The 19,608-nt window shown below is 33.0% G+C and overlaps 1 protein-coding gene across 1 annotated transcript in view; it reads left to right on the forward strand.

The window, feature by feature from the left end:
- The window catches only part of LOC149808287 (tubulin polyglutamylase TTLL5-like), a 134,732-nt gene that overhangs the window by 40,046 nt on the left and 75,078 nt on the right, over positions 1-19,608 (forward strand). Inside the window, exons 16-19 of the mRNA XM_089975654.1 lie at positions 4,932-5,140; positions 7,358-7,420; positions 11,617-11,685; positions 18,322-18,370. Of these exons, the coding sequence (XP_089831780.1) occupies positions 4,932-5,140; positions 7,358-7,420; positions 11,617-11,685; positions 18,322-18,370 (390 nt within the window). The remainder of the gene's footprint in view (positions 1-4,931; positions 5,141-7,357; positions 7,421-11,616; positions 11,686-18,321; positions 18,371-19,608) is intronic.

Consider the following 19,608-nt stretch of genomic DNA (forward strand, 5'->3'; position numbering starts at 1 on the left):
CAGCAAAGATGGTTTTATGCATATGAATGAGATAATCATTTATATGACTGGCTGAATTTGTTGACACTTATGAGATTGAAATTTGATAATATTTTGCTGAGACTTGGTAAATAAGCTTATAACGTCATTGTCTTAGATTTGATAATATGTACAATCTGCAGTTGTTAATGACATCTAGCATCTGATTGGCTGAGCCTGTTATCTCCATAGAAACTATATTTCTCATCTGATTCTGATAAAGCTTAGTAACTAGGCTTGTATCATCAAGATCTTGGTTAAGTTTACTTTTAGCAAGGTCTATACATTTTAATTATGCTTTTATCTAAGAAAGAATTTGTATCAGACTAGCAAATTAGGTTACATTGACATGATATAAGGGCTGGAAGACAGTTCACATAATGTTGCATTCTTACACTACTTGACAAGTATGCTTAGGGAAATTGTCAGCTATTCAATTATGCTAACAATTGTGTGTTGGTATCCTCACATCCTCCTCTTGCTGGCATAATGTTTAATATAATAATTATTACAGCCATTAATACAATTTGGTCACTGTTGGAAATTTCCATTGCTGTCAGATTTCACTTTGCATTTTTGTTGTGACATCATTATGCAGTAGGGTTATAATGTACCCTTCTCCATCAGTTTAATCTCTCCCACTCCTTCCCAGTGATCAAAATTATGTTCCTTTTTCAATGGCAATAAGTCAGTTACTTTAGCTATATTGAAAACTTGGAACCATGAATTCACAATCCTTAACCAGTTGTGCCAACTACAAGACCATGCTGCCTCCATTTTGTTATTTGTTAATAATGAAAATAAAAACAATGCATGCTCTCCTGTAAGTAAACAATGATAAGGATGGTCAAAGTTTTCCTTGTCTTTCAATCTGTTGTCATCCTTCCTTGGCAGGAGATATATCAGACAAGATGGGTCAGTAGTTGGTATTAATTAACTAACAAGATAACTTTCTGACCTCGTGAAGTTGTAAAGATTTCGTATTTGCTAATTGATCTTATACATGCTGGTAATTTTTTTCTTCTCACATGACCTTTGTACTTTGAAGTGATTTATTACTAATTTAATGCTTTCATCTTCTTATTTATGGGATTTATTTTGGGGGAAAAGATCTGTTTTTCAGACAGACACCATTACGTAACATATATACTTACTTATAAGTTGGGTCAAACTGCAAACAACAAAGAGATCAAGATCTGCTGGTGCATTAGGCAGCAGCAGGTCTGGGTCTGTGCAGTTTGCATAGGTCTCATCTTATAAGAGAGTATAGATGGTAATGTGGAGATCTGAACTATTGTACAGTTGGTTTTGCTTATTACTTATTATTGTTCCCAGATCATCAGGCAGTTCTATAATTTTGGAGATTTTGGTCTTAAATGTTGTCCTTTTTTTACTCATTCTATTTAAGGTGTATTATATTGATCTATTTCCTTATTCAAATTCTGTTTTCAGGGGTGGGGGAGTGTGGTATTTGCATGCAAAGCCTACAAAGATGTTTGTTTTAATTTGAGCAAGTTCTGCTTATTAATTACAAATTTGTAAATGTGAAGTTTGCTGTAAATATTATTCATCAGAGGCACAAACTATTTATTCGTTATTGATAAATGAACATCAGTTTGGTCTCTTTAAGTTTAAATTTTGTCCATAGAGAGTAACATGATGACTTATGTGAGGCTTTTCCAGTGATACCCTTTAATCTTCAGGTTTATCATCTAGTTACGGTTTACATTGTAAAGGGCAAAGTTAAGTTTCATCAAAATCAGATTACTAGCCTTGATTGTAGTAGCTAATCAGTTGGTCACATCTAGCATCAGTTCCATCCAGTGGTAGCAATAGACTGTTATTACCTGTTGGATTGATCATGTTAAGCTTCACTGAGACCACAATGATAACGATCAAGCAATTTTTTATATGCCCACCATAAGGTGGTTTCTTTTATGCTAAAATGTCCATCTGTTCCCTATTTCCTTTCTGTTCTATAGCTCATGTTTTCCATTATGTACCATAACCGGACTTTGTGGATAGCTTGCACTTGGGGTGAAGCCTATTACTTTTGGAGTCAAAATTCAAAGTCATTCTGACTGAAATAAAATAATGGTTTCCCCACAACGATATTAGTTCTGCATCACAGACCTGCACCTAAACTTTTTGGAAGGCTTGTGCTTAGAGTAAACTAATTTAGTTTTGGGTCAAAAGATGAAAAAAATATTTCTACATAATATCTTTTATAATCACAGACCAGAGTAAACTTTTGTGGACGGTTTACACTTGGAGTGAGTTTAAAAAAATGTTGATTGGGTCAAAAAGTCAAAGGTCAAAGCCACAGGCTTTTTACAGAAATTCCACTTCCTGACCATAAACATTCAGCAAAGTTTGTGGATGACTTACCCTTTCAGAAAAGAATCCTATTTGAGTTTGGGGTTCATATGCTAAAAAGGTCAAGGTCAATGTGACTGAATGAAGAATAATGATTTTTACTTAATAAAGCATACCAAGTTCTGGTCAAGTAGATAAAATATAAAAGTTACTTTGACTGAAATAAGAAAAATGGTTTTGCACAATAACATCAAATTCCAGACCCAGACCAAACTTTGTGGTTGGCTTGCACTTGGAGTAAAGTAGAAGGTTATTGATTTGGGGGTCAAAAGGTCAAAGATTACTGTGGCTTATAAATGAAAATTAGTTCTAACAAATTTTTTTAATTGTTGACTCTTTACCTTTACCAGAGTTTGTGCATGACTTATGCATTTGACAATGAAAGAAGCCCATTATATTTGGAATCATAATGTCAAAGGCCAAGGATACTTCGTGAAGGAAGAAAGATGGTTTTTATATAATCACTTTAGTCCTAAATCATATACCTTGACCAGAGTTTATGGAGGTCATGCACTTGAGATATGGAAGAGGCCTATTGATCTGGGGATCAAAAGGTCAAAAGTCACAGTGATTGAGATTCCAAGGAAAGGGTATTTTGCAGAATAACATTTTATGAATTAAGTTTTTGACCAAATTTTGTGGACTGCTTTCACTTAAGATCCAAAGGTCCAAGGTTACATTCAAAGTGAGCCTTATAAGAAGATAATGGTTTTTGCACAGTATCTGTAGTTCAAGCTGACATGCCTTGATTAAAAGTCCAGGTCATGTAGACATGGTCAATTATAGCCATAGTCAACAATGCCCAACTAGAGCATACACAGAGGACAGCAAAACAGGGACCATGCGAATAACATACCATTCATGGTACTCTTGTTTGTTAGGTCAAGCTCCTGATTCATCCAGCAAGACAAACATGCTTTAGACTTAATTTAGGATGATCACATACATTTATTTTGAATTTAAATGTGCCTCTGTTTGCATATATTGCACCAGTTGATGAATACATTTGTAGATTTATGATGAAAGTGTTCAGAATAGTAGATCAAAGAGAGTTCATAGTCTCTCCTGTCTCATTTTTCTTGTAATGGTGTGTATTACAAATTAGTATGGGCTATTCTTGTTGGATTAGTTCTGAATTTATTTATATTGTCTCATATTCATTGTATTATTTAAAATCTTTAAATTCCCTTTATTAATTGGAATTTGAGGTGATTTTTAAAAATCAATGTTATTTAGTCATTATTCTTTTTGAAATAATTTTAAGAATTACATAGTCTTGCCTGCAGCATTTCTTATAAGAAATGAAGTAGAATTGTGACTTAAACCGTCTTCATGCATTTTGGAAATGTCATTCATATTGTCAAGGCACTTCAATAAAATTGGCTTCAGATGAAGCCACATAATTACAATATTTAACAGTGATTTTGGAACCACATTTTGAAAGCATAATTGAGGAACTTTGGCTGCATAGTGGTTATTGTGCCAGACTTGCAATGAAAAGGGTACGGGTTCATTTCCTATCATTGGATCAGCCTTGATTGGTTACCATGGTATGTTGTTGATATTGTTGTTTTTGGTTTAATGCCATTTTTTAATATATGATATTCATGGTGATGAGTAGAACTAGTGGAGGAAGAACCTTGTAACATCCCAGTCAGAATCACTGATCCATAGAAAGCTTATGGCAAGCTTCTCATACTGGCTGAGCATGAGATTCAAACCCATATGGACATTGGTGAGATGGCAGTGATCAGTAAACTGCGCGTTTTAGACCACTTTGTCACCTGGGGTCCGGTGTGCTCTTCAGCAAGGCAATAATCCAACTTGACATTAAATATCCTATTTGTGTTGCTAAACCATGAAACACCAATCCACCAAACCAAAACAAAATTGAAGCATAATTGATGTACTTGTTATATTTGTAGTATTCACCAGGCTAATTATATGCAGATATTACAGATCATATAATACTGTGAAATTACTCATCTGCTGTGATCAGACTCACTGATTTGATATTTTTGTTGTCTTTGCTAACACTGGTTGGTACAGAAGAATTGCCTGACTGGATATTGCCTGTTTTGCAGTCTTTTGGAGTTGAAATTAATATTTTAATATTTATATAAATCGTGCATTGCTGATTAAAACCCTTAAATTATGTTTTGTTCAGAATTACACTATTATGCATTCTCAGATGACAATAATCATGATGATGAAACTTGTTGGTTAAGTAAAAAAGGAAATTCTAGGAAACAAAGTGGCTGTCTTGAAAATATTAATAGCAGACATACATTTTTAACCACTAATAACTATTTTGTCAAAGTAGCTCAAACTTTTAATGAATTATGTATACAGGGGAATTATAGTATGAAATAAAATAGGGATTGCAGCAGTAAAGAGAAGAATCCATGTTAGAAAAGATATAAGGATGGGAGTTCAAACATGGACTTAACCAAAAGTTGATTTCCAGTCAGTTGCATTTCCTGTTAAATAATTCTTTTAGATTGGGTTGATGTTTGACAAATGTTAACCTTTTTCAGAAACATAGACCACATACTGCAAGCATCACAGCTAAATCAAGTGAGAAAAAGGAGAAGAGTGAAAATAGTAATACTAATAACAGTGGCACAAGCATGGCAGGCCTGAACAGTGAGGAGATAAAAATTATACGAAGGTTTAAGGAGGAGGATCAGAGAAAGGGTGGCTGGGTCCGCATCTACCCCACTGCCGATTCCTGGGATCTCTACTCGTAAGATAACACAGCCGTGGATGAGTTCTTCTGATTTATATACTGTCAAAGATAAGATTCATGTTCATGTGTGCTTTCTGCAAAACTGCATGGGTGTGAACAGTATTGCCTTCAAATAACTTGAATATGTCAATCACTTATGCTCTGTTTCTCTGAAAGGAGATAATCGTAATTTTTGTGATGTGTTCTCTTAACATAAAAGTTTCCTTAAAGTCATAGAGTATTGTTCTGTTGTGCCAAAAAAGTTTCATAGCCAGAAAAAGGAATGACATCAATAACCCTAAGGATCAACCTTTTCCCATGAAATGAGTGCTTTTATCATAATTTTCAATAGCAGTTAAATTACCAATACACAGATATACCCTTTGGCCTATCCCTGTGGAACAGACAGATTCATTAGTAAATATTGGTTGTTGTATGAATGGTAAGCCCATACATTAATATTTGTTGTTGATTTGTTGAGGGTGTTTTTTTGTAAATAAACAACTATTGATTTGTTTAGATGGAAGTTGATTAAGTCAGTACCAGTTACCTCTCAGTTGCTCTCCAGCTGCATGCTATGGGCACAGAGGACTACGATCTGCCAGAGACTTTTAAATGATGAAAGTGACTTGTTGTGCAGCTTGTTTTGGAGAAACATTCCTGTATGTGCTCACTGTCTTAATCCAGCCTGTTGAGATCTCTTTGTTTACATCTGGTAGCACCTGTGTAGCAAGAACACAGCTCATAACTAATGTTGCATACAATTATCCCATACATATCTTTCTTCCTAAATGGTCATGTTTCAAATTGCTGTAATTATTTTCAGTGACTCAGTGACCTTCATTTTCTTAAATACAGTACTTAATATTCTACCACACATAGAGCTGGTTCCATGGCACATAAGGTAATTAGCTATAGGAAACAAAAATAAGATTTTACATTTATTAGAATTAATCATATCGAAAAGCATTTTTTATCTAAACCTCCTGCAAAAATGTTGTCTTGTAATTCAATTACTATTTTTAAAGATATAGAGGAATTTGTGTCCATTAAGGAGCTTGCTGTAATGATAAAGTGACAAAACTTGCTGCAAAGGATGTAATTTCCCTCTACTATGTGCTTTATATATATATATATATATATATATATACCAAAAGAAGTATTTTGGTTCCACTTTGAATATGCTGTATATATCTGAAGTTGAGTGAATTACGATGCACATTGCAATGTAATTCTAATGGGGGGCTGATCAGAGACCATTACACAGGCTCCTAAGTGATGTTAAATACTGAAAATGTTAGTTTTTACCAAATTTTTTTATTTATGGCTTTGAATGTGCTTACATAAAATTGGTACCATTTGGAATTCAACTTTTAGAAGGATATGTCTGGCAAATGTTTGTGTGAGAGATGTGCATGTTCAGTGACTGCCACAGGAAAGGGAAGTAAATCATGGAGCCCCCTTCTATTTCACATACATCAATTTTTACCACCTTTTTGAGAAACTAAGCATACCTTTTTAGGTTTACTGAAATTTTATGTTAAAAATTGTTGTTAGTATAGGGAGAAGACTTTTTGACCAAGTACATCATTGAAACCAAAGTGGAGATAGGTCTGCCTGTGGCAAAAAAGGCAAACATTGAGAAAATGATTGAAAACAAGGGATAAGTTTACAGAATATTAAGATACCAACTTAACAGATAGTGACTATCTAACCTCTTTGAGTGGTTCATCTGGTTACAGTTTCATGTACCAGTTTAACAAAATAAGGGAAAAGTGCAAAATATATTGATAGAATTTAGTTCCCAAACTGTGTTTTTCTTTTCCATTCTTTTATTTAATTCACCTTTTGAAAGTTGAGTATTGTTAAATGTACAGTTATATGATTATATTTATAACAGATAGATTGTCTAAGCTTGTTACCACTCTTGAGGCCTATTTCTGATCAGATGTTGATGGGCTTGGAATGTAAGCCTACATGATCAAGGTCTGGCATAACAAAGCCATTTAGTGCTGACTTGATTTAAATACTGCTACATGCACACTTACATGAATTCAATAATGTCCAAGATCTACTAAAATGTAAATTATCATAATATACAATGCATTTCATTATGAGCAAGATCTGATAAGATTAGTTAAATCTCAAATACAAAATATGGTATGTTTTGAAATATTAAATTTGAAAATACTCCAGTTAAGTCATATTTAATGGAAGAGTTTTTATCTATTTCAGGACATTTCATCAGTATTCTACGACCCATAATATGATGTTGCATCAGCGTCTTTTTCCCGAGAGGTAAGTACAGTCAGCTATGTCACCTTTTTGTAACATTGTGGAGTTACATTATTTGATGTGCATTTATTTAACATTCTCAGGTGCATTTTCTATTTTTAAACATATCTTACCTTTATAGAGGGGATCCGTGCTATCATATGATTCTTTATAACACTGGTTTGGATTAACAGGATCATGTCATAGTTTATGAATGTTTTTATAGCATCCTGATTGCACCATTAATCAAAACGTCAGTAATGCAGTAAATATGAAAAACCTATAGCTTCCAGATGATGATAAGCGTTCTTTGCTGTCGGTGGTTGCACTGCAATAACAGATTTTTACTTAGCTTGAGGCTATCTTAGTACCTGTTGTTACCTAAATTTGCCAATAGTAAAGTTAGCATGATGGCTTTCAGCAAACAGTGGATCAGTTCCATTCAACAGAATCTGACCAAATGTGACAGAAAGCATCCTGGCTTCTAGGATAAATGATGCAGATCTGCCTGCTAATAAGGATGCCATTACTAAAATATAAACCCTATAAATTGCTTCACAAAAAAAATAATTGACCAAATGTTACTAAATTTAATAGAAAGCACCTTAATTGAAGGGCATCCAGATATGTACAATGATGCAGATTTTCCATCAAATATGAGCATAGTTACTAAAAATGGAAATACCTTTGAATGACTTCTCACAAAACTCCTAAATAGAATTTGCACCAAATCTGACAGAAAACATCCTGACATAAAGGGTTTTCAAGTTTTATTCAAATGATGTTTATTGACTATCAGATACGGCCACCATTACTAAATATATGAAAACCTTCAAACCATTTCTCAAGAACCACTCAACAAAATTTGACATAAAAATGATGCTTATTGGCCATCAAATGTGGCCACAGTTTCTAAAAGTAGACCAACTTTTAAATGACTCATTAAAAACCACTGAAGAGAATTTGACCAAATTTGACAGAATATATCCTGGCCTGAAGGGAATTTAGATTTTCACAAATGACAGACCATCAGGTATGGCTACTATTACTAAGAAAAGAAAAACTTTAAATAGCATCTTTTCCAAAACCACTGAACACAATTTGACATCATCCTGGATGAAGAGCTTGCATGTTTATGCAAATGATGCTGATCTTCTATCTAATATGGCCACAGTTATCAAAAAAGAAAGATTTCGCAACAAAATTTCTTGTAAAACCACTCAATAGAATTTAACCACATTACAATTTAACTGAATTTGACAGCATCCTGGATTGAAGGGCTTATACGAATGATGTGATTATGCCATGAATTTTTTTGGCTATCACGAAAATATAATTTTTTGAAATGACTTCTCATAAAGTGTGCAACAGGGTTGAATCAGATTTAACAGAAACTCTCATGGCATGAAGGGCGTTCATATCATACATTGTCTTGTAGCCCTAGATGTGGCTTTTTGTCTTGTCAACTCCATTTTTAATAGAGTTGTTTCCCTTGAAATTAACTTCATACCTTCACATGGGATGTTGCTTGTAATCAGCATAGCTCATAGTATAAGCATGCCATTTGGAAGATTAATGGCCTATTACATGTAGAAGTGCCTTGTAATGGTTTTATCATTTCAGGTACAATTTTGACAGACTTATTCCCTTTATCCATTGGTAATGAAACTTCATTACAGCGGATCATTATAACCAACATAGCTCAAGAATAATTCATCATATTGTCTCATAACCTGGTGCATACATTGTGTCAGGACTTAGACATGCCTTTTGTCTCATCAACTCCATTTTTAGTTCAGCTGACCATAAGGCCAAGTGAGATTTAAGTTAGGGTATGGTCCTTTTCTATCTATTGTATGTAAAAGGCAAGCTTTCTAGCATAAAGACCTCTCTGATTTGTTCATTGATGTTAATCCAAATAGAAAAACCTGTCAATGACTTCTCAAAAACCAGTGAACAGAATTTTACCAAATTTGACTGCAAGCATCCTTCCATGAGCACCTTTCAAATATTTAAAAATGATGCTGATCTGCCATTAAGTATTACCATCAGAACTAAAAATAGAAACAAATTTTTTTTTAAATGACCTCATCTCATAACTAGCTCAACAGAATTTAAACTAAATTTGACAGCAAACATTCTTAATAAAGAGCTTCGAGATATTTATGAATAATACTGATCCATAGTTAGATATAGCTACCATTTCAAAAATTATAAAAATCTTCAAACAGTTTCTCAAAAATTGATAAATAGAATATGACTAAATATGACTGAATGGATCCAGACCAAAAGAACTTTCAGAATCATTGAAATGATGCTGATTAACCATCAGATACAAACACCATTACAAAAGAAGTCACCAATAGAATTTGACCAAATCTTTTTGTGCCATTGATGCTAATCCACTCTCAGCTATGATCACCATTACTCAAAGAATAAAACCTATAAACAACAACCAGCTTATCAAAAGTCGTCAGAATTTGACAGCATTGTGCCTAATCCATGATCAAAAATTGCCGCTGTTGCTAAATATAGAAAATAATTTACAGGACTTCTAGAAATTAAAAACAGAAGTTGAGAAAATTTCACAGAAAGCAATTTTGCATCAAGGGCTTTTAATTTTGTACCAATGGTTCACATCCGCCCTCAAATATGATCGCCATTTTAAAAAAACAAACCTTTTAACAACAGCTTCACAAAAACTGCTCAGCAAAATTGGGCTGTAAGGTAGATTTCAATCAATTAAGCGAATTTAAACCCATCTTTGGTCTTGTGTTTGATAGTTATGGTCCTTGACAATTAAATTCATGCCTACATTTAGAATGTTACTTGTAATCAGCATAGCTCAAGAAACATTCAGTATATTCTGATGTGATTGGTACAAACATTGTCTCATAGACTTCCATATGCCTTATGTGGACTAGTCTGGTTTAGAGTAGTTATCCATCCGATTGCTTTCCACACACCACACACCCCCACATCCCCAACTTATAGCCATATCTGGCCTGTGACCTTGAGTGAGGTTGATTTCCAGCATTCCACAGCATTATTTGCAGGACTTAAGGCCACAGATTACTGTCCTCCTGATTTTAATTTTTCAGCATCACTTTACCAAGCTTTGTTGGATTTCAACCAAATTTGGCCACCAGCTTTATATTAATGAGACCTTGAATGAGATTGACTTCCAGTATTCCACATTTTCATTTATAAGTATTATGGCTTGAAAGCATGTCTTTGCAACAGCAAAACTAAATTAAGGAATAATGCATTTCAGTCAAAGTTAGCATGCATCTTTACCTTCATATGACTTTGAATAACTTTACACCTTCATTTAGAAAGAATTATAGCCCCTAAATGCCCATCTCCAAACTTTGGTTTTCCAACAGAAATTTGGTTTAAGGCCCTGCCAAGTAAAACTGAGAGAGCAGGGTCCTTTGTTGCTGATTTTAGTTTGTCCTTTTTTTCAAGATGAATGAGTAAGACTCTTTTGAAGGCATTCTTCTATGATAGACCCCATATCTTAAAATTGCAAAAACTATTTTCTACACATAATTGTGCAGTCACTCATAATCTGTCAGAATTTGTCACTTCTATACAGGGTTTCTGCAGGCCCTGGAATCCTGTAAAAGTTTTGGAATTTAAAAAATAAATTTCAGTGGCCTTGAAAAGTCATGGGATTTTTTAAAACCTTGCAAAGTTTTGGAAAAGGCATGGAATTCTGACAATTGAGTTAAAAATATTGATAACTGCTAATTTTGAAAGTCTGCAGGGACCTTGGCTATAATGAAACAATATGCGAATAATTGGTTATAGTTCTTATATTGCTAATGTGCTTTTCAAACACTTTTGTACACTGATCTTCAGTTATTATCAGATGCTAATAATGTCAATCCAAAACTATATTATCCATGGACAGTGTCATTTGCCATTTTCAATTCTGTATCATGGACACTTGAGCATACAATCCCTCAAATATTATCTTGCTCCTAATTATGATATTTGCACCAATATATATATATATATATATATATATATATATATATATATATATATATTCAGATCAACAGCTTCATTTCATCTTCTAATTCATGTTTCTGTAATCTCAGATTTAACTAAATAAGCAATTGTGATGTCTCATGCAGTGTGATGTGAGAGGTTTTGTTATAATCTCTATCTCTATGACCTTCTTCTGTAACTATTTGATACTTGCTTATTTACAGACATAAGGGGTCTATCATGCTGCCAAAGGGCACCACAGCTAGCACTACATCGGCAGGAAATAGAGCAAGGTGAGTCTCCAGTAGTCTTAAAATTTCTTTAATCATATCCAGTGAAATCACAAATGAAAACAAGCACTAACAACATTACAAATGTAATAATGGCTACAAGAATATGGAATAGTAATTGCATCGCATTTATTCTAATCTCAGGTCCATACCTTGTCATGTCAACTCCAACAGTATGTACATCATATTTATTCTCATCTCAGGCCCATACTCTGTCATGTCAACTTCTCCAACAGTATGTACATCACATTTTTTCTCATCTCAGGCCCATACTCTGTCACATCAGCTCAAAAGTTATTTTCCTCTATCTAAAGTCATCTTACAAAAGCTTTAGGAATAGATGGTCACCAGGTCACCTATTATTTCAGTAGGGACATATAATAATTGATTCAGTTCTTTTACTTAAAATAATTTGCATGGATAGTGCAGATGTAGATGACCATGTGAGTTGTCTTGTGTGTCCATTACTTTTTTTGTAACTTTGACATATGCATCAGGTTGTATTAGTTAGTATATTTGTCTCATGTGGCAATCTGTAATAGTAAGTTATTCAATGTGTCTGGCTGGAATAATATATTTTTAATATCTAGCATTTACCACAAAGCCTTAGATTACTAGTCAAGCTAGGTATTGAATATGTACTTTAGTGCTGTATATTTGTATATGCCTGCCATTAGGCAGACCATATTATGTTATGATGTTGTCCATCCATACAACCATCTGTCTGTCACCAATTTTGTTTCTGCTCTATAACTTTTCCACCATCCACTGCTTCCAAACTTTGTGGATGACTTGAACTTCAGGTAATGAAGAACTTTATTGATTTCAGGGCCCAAAATAGATCACTGTGACAAAGAAATATGGTTTATGTACTGTAACTTGAGATATCTACCACCTACAGTTAACAAACTTTGTAACTTTCATTTGGGGTAAGAAAGAACCCCATTAATTTCGTGGTTAAAGGTCAAGGTCATGGACTGGAAAAATAAAAATGGTTTTAACACAATTACATTAGTTCACATACCTGGACCAAAATTTATAGATGGCATGCACTTGGGGTGAGGAAGAGATATATTGATTTGATTTTGAGTTGAGAGGTCAAAGTCACTGATACTGAAAGAAGAAAAATGGTTTCTGGACAGTAACATTGGTTCTACATCACAGACCCAGACCAAACATTGTGGATGGCTTGCAGTTGCAGTAAGGAAGAAGCTTATAAATTTGGGATCCAAAGGTCAAACATCTAGGTCACTGTGACTGAAAGGAGAAAAAACTTTATGCACAAAAATTTCAGTTTTCTATTACACATGGGGCTGGTATATAATGTGCTTTTCATGGTACTTATTTTATAAAATGTCAGAAGCATGCAGCAGAATCTTATTCAAATGTTTAAATCCCTTTGTAAAGTTTGCATCAATGATTCTCAGAGAAAACTGAAGTAAATATAGCTTTTCACTGCTTTTTTTAAAAATAATCACTTGATTTATACCCCAATATATTACAGTGACTTTTCAAAAGAAAAATACTATATCAATTGGATCATTACAGCCATATTTGTCCTTTGGGGTTTAAAAATTTTTTGTGTCTATTTTACTGAATTGTAGACCGTATCCTAAATTGAAGCTGTAAGTAGAACCATATAACAAACAGTGTACATGTAGTGAGAATTTAGTTATATGCCATCACTAGCTGCCCATAGTATTAGTGTCTTGCATGAGATAAGTATCATGCTGCACTGAGCCACACTTCCAAATTATGGCTTGTGAAATATGACCAAACTGTGAACACCATATTGATTTCAGGAATTACACTTTTCCTCAGAACTTACTGTAGGATGAATATTGTTGAATATACATAATAAGCATATTGTAGTTGCTTAATTTTTACATATGTGAGGGTCATATATGTGCTTATCAGTAGTGAAATGAATTACTGTACAGCTACTTTGGAAATATTTGTATGCTTGCACTTATCAGTCAAAGGTCATACCTGCCAAAACATGATGTGTGATGCAAGAAACATGATTTTTTTTTACTCCCACAGTTTCGTTTTAAAATAACACAATTTAATATGATAATTTTGGTCAGAAATAAGTAAGATCATGGTGGACCGTTCTTGATTTAATTATATATGAAGAGTAAATGGTTATGCCTACTGGTCATGGAAAACTATGGGACAGGTTATAAAGTTGATTGTTACAGAGGCGATTTAAAGTTAAGTCAATCAGATATAAACAACCACCCTTGCACAGGTTACTTAACTGACTGACAATAACTAAGCTGTGTTGTGTTAATAAACTTAGCTTGAAGAAAAAAATTCAGGATCTAACATATAGAAAAATGCCTGTTATATCAATTATATTACTTGAAAAAGAAATTATCTTGAGTTAAAGCAAAAAGGTTTCCAAGCTCAGGAGAGAATCCCTGCCCTGCCCCCACCAATGTTTTTGAAAAATAATTGTTTAGTCCCCAAAAGTATTGAAAAAAAACTGCATCCTATTAAGACTGTATTCCATTCTCCAGTGAATTTAAAAGAGAGAAACTTGGTTATTTTGTATTTAATGGTTATGAGTGTGTGTGTGTGTGTGTGTGATATTGGACATTTCTAAGACTACCAGACTATATTCTGTTTGATAGTATTGAAGGCTTCAGGAAAAAAGTATATTTTCTATATTTTTTTTTCAAATTTGAAGTTCGAGGTTTTTCCTATACCTAAATATGAGTAAATAACTTAATCTCATTTGCATGTCATTGCATTTTTTTAATCACACACACACACACACACACACACACCATATCAAAACACATTTTGAGTCAAAAATGAACCAACAATGTCTAGGAGGTTGGCAGGTATGAGATTTGAGACATAGATAGTGAAGAAATTATTTATCATAGGCTTTGGAAAAATCCATTCAAGTGACAGGTGGTCGAACCAAGTGACTCTTTTTAGATGCTCAAAGTGACATGGACTGACTTGATTATTTCATTATTCTTATTTTTAAAATCATGGCTGCTCTTACATACAGAAAATATATATGTAATCTTTGTTACCGTTAATGGTTTGGCTACAGTGTCGTATATTAGAAACTATTTTAGTCTTTAGAAAGTGAAGTGAATGTTGACAATACAAACCACTACAAGTGCAAATAACTTGTGAAACTGAATAAAATATTGTCAAAGAACTGCATGATCTCTGGGCTTCATAATGTAACATTCTGTAATATAATAATGTAACATTCTGTAATATAATAATGTAACATTCTGTAATATAATTAGCTTTATAGGTAATAAAGATGTGGTATGGAATTATTTCTTTGAAATTATGTTAAATTGAGACATAGTGAACAGTGAAGAAAACAGTATATAGTGACATTTTATTTTAATTTGTATATTTATCTTCTAGACAGATTTCACGTAATATTTTTTGGGGATTAGACAGAGTGGTTTAATATTCTTTTGGGATTAGACAGAGTGGTTTAATATTCTTTTGGGATTAGACAGAGTGGTTTAATATTTTTTTGGGATTAGACAGAGTGGTTCAAGTAAATTTTTCCAGAATAAGTGAAATTTCAGTTGCTCTGCAGGATGAATGATCATTTGAAAATTTTTCAAGGCCAGTTACCATAAACCTACTGCCATTTCTTACAGGATATCCATGGTTAAATGCAATGAGCTAACATTTATGCTGTTATCATGAAAATATATGTTCATTATCATGCTAAAAATTAAACAGATTGAGCAGTAAAAAAAAAATCTGATTTGCTAGTTTGTATCTTGTTAAGAAGAAAAACAACAACCAGAGTTGAATTAAATATCCAGCCTTTAATAACATGTATGGACATTTTTTATTTTGATTACAGCAAGATCTGTCCATGACGTAGAATTTACATATCTAAGAATAAATTTTTTGGTTGATTTTCTTTTTGTGTGTATTGTGCAAGATCTGTCCAAATTTCACTTGCGGGTAAATAAATTGTGTACAGTCAGAGATGTCTGGCATTAATGAATATCGTTAATTACAGGATATTAGAGTGCACTTGAATTGCAATAATGAATATCATTAATAGCTGGATATTAAGTCTCACTTGTCTCACAGTAATGAATTTCTTTAATAGCTGGATATTAAGTCTCACTCTTCATGTAATTTTTTCCTGAGCGGTCATGTAATAAATCTTATGAACTTCATCTGCTGAAATCTTGGCATTATAATGTACCTATCTTTTGAACTAATATTGTAGATTTTAATTAAATGCATTTAATGTGACTGGAAATATTGCATTACAAAAAGGTTTTGACTTGTTTGACCTTCTTTATATTATATGCAAATTATGGAACATTTTTTGTTTTAAATCATTGTTTATTTTAATATACATTATGCAAGTGTGCTTCTTACTGGTACAGAAATACTAGAAAGCTAATATATGCATATTTTTCATCTGTGCTTATTTTAAAGTATGCATTTACTATCCAGAGTTTAGCAAAACCATGCTGATCTGGGGTCATGTTCATAGATTGAGTCTGTTTCAAAAGTTGCTTTGTATGTTACAGCAATACAAGCCATTTAGCATTCCTGTAAAATATATGCCTGCATTTCTATGGACAATAACATACCCTTGATATTGAATACTTTTGTATTGAGCAATTCAGGTTTTTATAATGTTAGCAATATCTGTACTATCTTTATTTATATATGACACATGCCCAGTTCCAAGCAGTGTAGATGTAGATGTTCCATTACTTAATGCACAGACAGATCTTTCTAGGTCTACACTCTTTATTCAACTTTAGATAACTTTATGTATATATAAAAATGTGCCATTTTGTTTCAAGAACTTTCCTCTTTCACTTGTAGAGGAGAAGAGTTCATGGGATGGCCTGTTGTCTATCATCCCTCTATCCATCAGCACAAGTTTGTTATTGCTACACCTAAACTACTTGGAGAATTGCCATGAAATGCTACACACACAAAAATCATTCTAAGGTCTAATTGGTCCTGAATAAAAATGGTGCCTCATGGACATCCAATATGGCTGTCACAGTGGCCATCTTCAAAATCTTATTATAACTACTCCTTCAGAATGGATGGTCATATCTACAAGAGTTTTCACTGCAAGACTCATATCTGATTGGTCCTAAATGAAAATGATTTTAAAAAACTGACATTCAGTGACCAGCACTGCGCTCATCTTGAAAATGAGTAATTTCAACCTGGGTTCTAATTAGAGGACTTATTAATTTGTCTAATTGCTCCTTAATGAAAATTTTATCAATTTGATATTAGATATGGCCAGTGTGGTGGCCAGCTTGAAATGTTGTTATCAACGTACCTTGTTGATGGGTGGTCATATTGATGTAGAACTTTCATTGAAAGACATTTTATGATGTCCGGTTGATCTTAAAATGAAAATAGTGCTGCACTGACATATATTATGACCACCATTTTAAAGTGCTTGTTTTTTGTAATCATATCATTAGATATATTTTTTTAGGTGTTGTCTAATGTTGTAAAGCGCTTAGAGCTTCTAAAGATTAGGCACTATACAAATTCCTCATTATTATTATTATTATTATTATTATTATTATTGTACACACGATGCATTAAAGACAAACACAAAAAGACATAATGACCTTATTATTATTGGTTCAGTAATAATTAAATTAAATTAACAGTTCTCAGCGTTTTAAAGAGCTGACATCTTTTATCAGAAAGCTAAGATCAATGTGCAGTGATTGACTGTTGATACTGTTGAAATGAGCATTCAAAAAAGAAATTTTTAACATATTTATTCATCTAAAGAAAGATACAGCAATAGGAAATTTTTCCTTCAAGACTGCAACACATCTTGGCAGATTATTAGATCAAAATCTTGTTTATTTTGGCACCAGATATTTGAATTACTTAAATAAATTGGTGAAATTATTGTAACATTTTTGGAGACACACCATGATCATGTTATATCCAAATTTGTTTCATAACAAAGATTGCTTATAGTGGGATTTCACTGTATCGTTTATTATTTAACTGCAAATTTTGACTTAGAGTTTTATTTTCATAATCATGGTATGGTGTTGCAGTAGAAAACATTAATTTAAATTAAATTATGTATATAATAAATTATACACTTTTATAATATTTTAAAAATTACTGTTTAAGCATAGCTTTGTCCATTGCGTCATATACTTTGTTTCCATCATAGCTGTACCTGTTCCTAAGTTCAGTAAATTTGTCTTGGTAATCACTTTGAGCAGGAAATGAAATTGCATTGCCCAGCTCTTCTAGAAGTAAATGTATTTTATTTTTTCATGCAGCTGCCAATTTTTAAGCAAGAATGTCTACTTTGCAAAAAAGGTGCAAGATAATTTTCAAGTTTGTCAAAAGGACAGAAGATAAAGAAAGTGCATATAATACAACTGGACACTGAAGAAAAAAAATCATCAAACTTTCTGTAGTTTACCACCATTTCTGTAGTTTACCACCATTTTGGTAAAATATTATTTAGATTTTTATTTGCAAAAAATGTTGGTATGTTGACTTGTATCTAGACACTCCTCTGACATCAAAAATGGTCATATTTTACTTAGTGTGTCTTTGTCCTGTACTAAATATTCATGTTTAAAGTACATGTCTTTTTTATTACAGGAGTGCTTATATACAGCTCAACAGCAATTCTCATAGGACTGATGCAGAGGTAAGATGCTTTAAATGTAATGTAATATATTGGAATGTTATACTAATGGAGTATTAAAATCCACTCATGGATGTGTTGATTGGTAGGGAACTATTTGATGAGGATTTTTTAAAAATCTGATTGAGACCTAATGTAATTTCTCATGGATTTTTTGAAGTTTAATCTTAGCATCAAACACGATATTAATCAATTGATATTAACAATATTACATTTCAGAGACTATGTCCTGTTTTCCTTATATACTTGCTTAGAAGTCAAGTAAAACTGCATACAGTATAGACCCTGATGTGATATTACACAATGCACCAACAAATCAGATTCAATATTATTTTATCTACTGATTATTCTTGGCAAGTTGCATATACCCAGACCTGCTAGCAGATAATGTGACAATATATCTGGGTCTGTGCATTTTGCAGTTAGACTTGACTTATAAGCTAGTATAGATGGTTCTAATTTTGATTTTTAAATTTGTGACATTATCTGATGATTAAGCTCATGCTTCATGATAAGCCTATACCTTTCTTTGGAAAATTGTGGCAAATATTCGCTGAGGATGTCTTTGTCTGAAAATAATCCTATCCTGCTATTTGACCAAAATTTATTAGGCTGACTCCCTGGTCTTATCTTAGGGAAACTACAGTACATCCAGGCATCAAGATTATAGAAATATTCTAACGCTCAAACTCAGACATAACTCAAAATGTCGACATCTGATTGGTCAGTGCTTGAACATTAGCTAATCAGATGTTAACATTTTGAGTTGAGTTCAAGATTGTGCATGAGAATATATTTATGACCTCCAGGTCAGGTGTTATTTATAATTAGTATGTGAGATGATGACTTATGTATCAATATCTACAGGTACTTTGTTCTTTCCCTCAATTTATTGAACAAAATGAGTGAACAAGGAAATAGCCAAATTCCTCAAAATGTCCCTTCTTACAAGATATTAAGGCAATGTGGCCTCTAAACATACAGATGCAGACAGCATTTAAAGCAATTACATCTGAATGATAACAGTATTGACTTTGATCTACCATCATATTATGCACTAGCAGATAAGGGTCTACACCATTACTTATGATTTTAAATTAACAACAGAGACACTGATATGCCATCACAGAATGGACCAGCGTTTCTGGGTTTACACCTTTTATATTCTACTTATGATTTTAAGTGAAGAGCACAAGTCCTGATCTGCCATCACATAATGCACCATCAGAAAAGGGTCTATG

Source organism: Sinohyriopsis cumingii, chromosome 1 (genome assembly GCF_028554795.1).
Source record: "Sinohyriopsis cumingii isolate HCF-2022 chromosome 1, ASM2855479v2, whole genome shotgun sequence".
Classification (NCBI taxonomy): Eukaryota; Metazoa; Mollusca; class Bivalvia; order Unionida; family Unionidae; genus Sinohyriopsis; species Sinohyriopsis cumingii.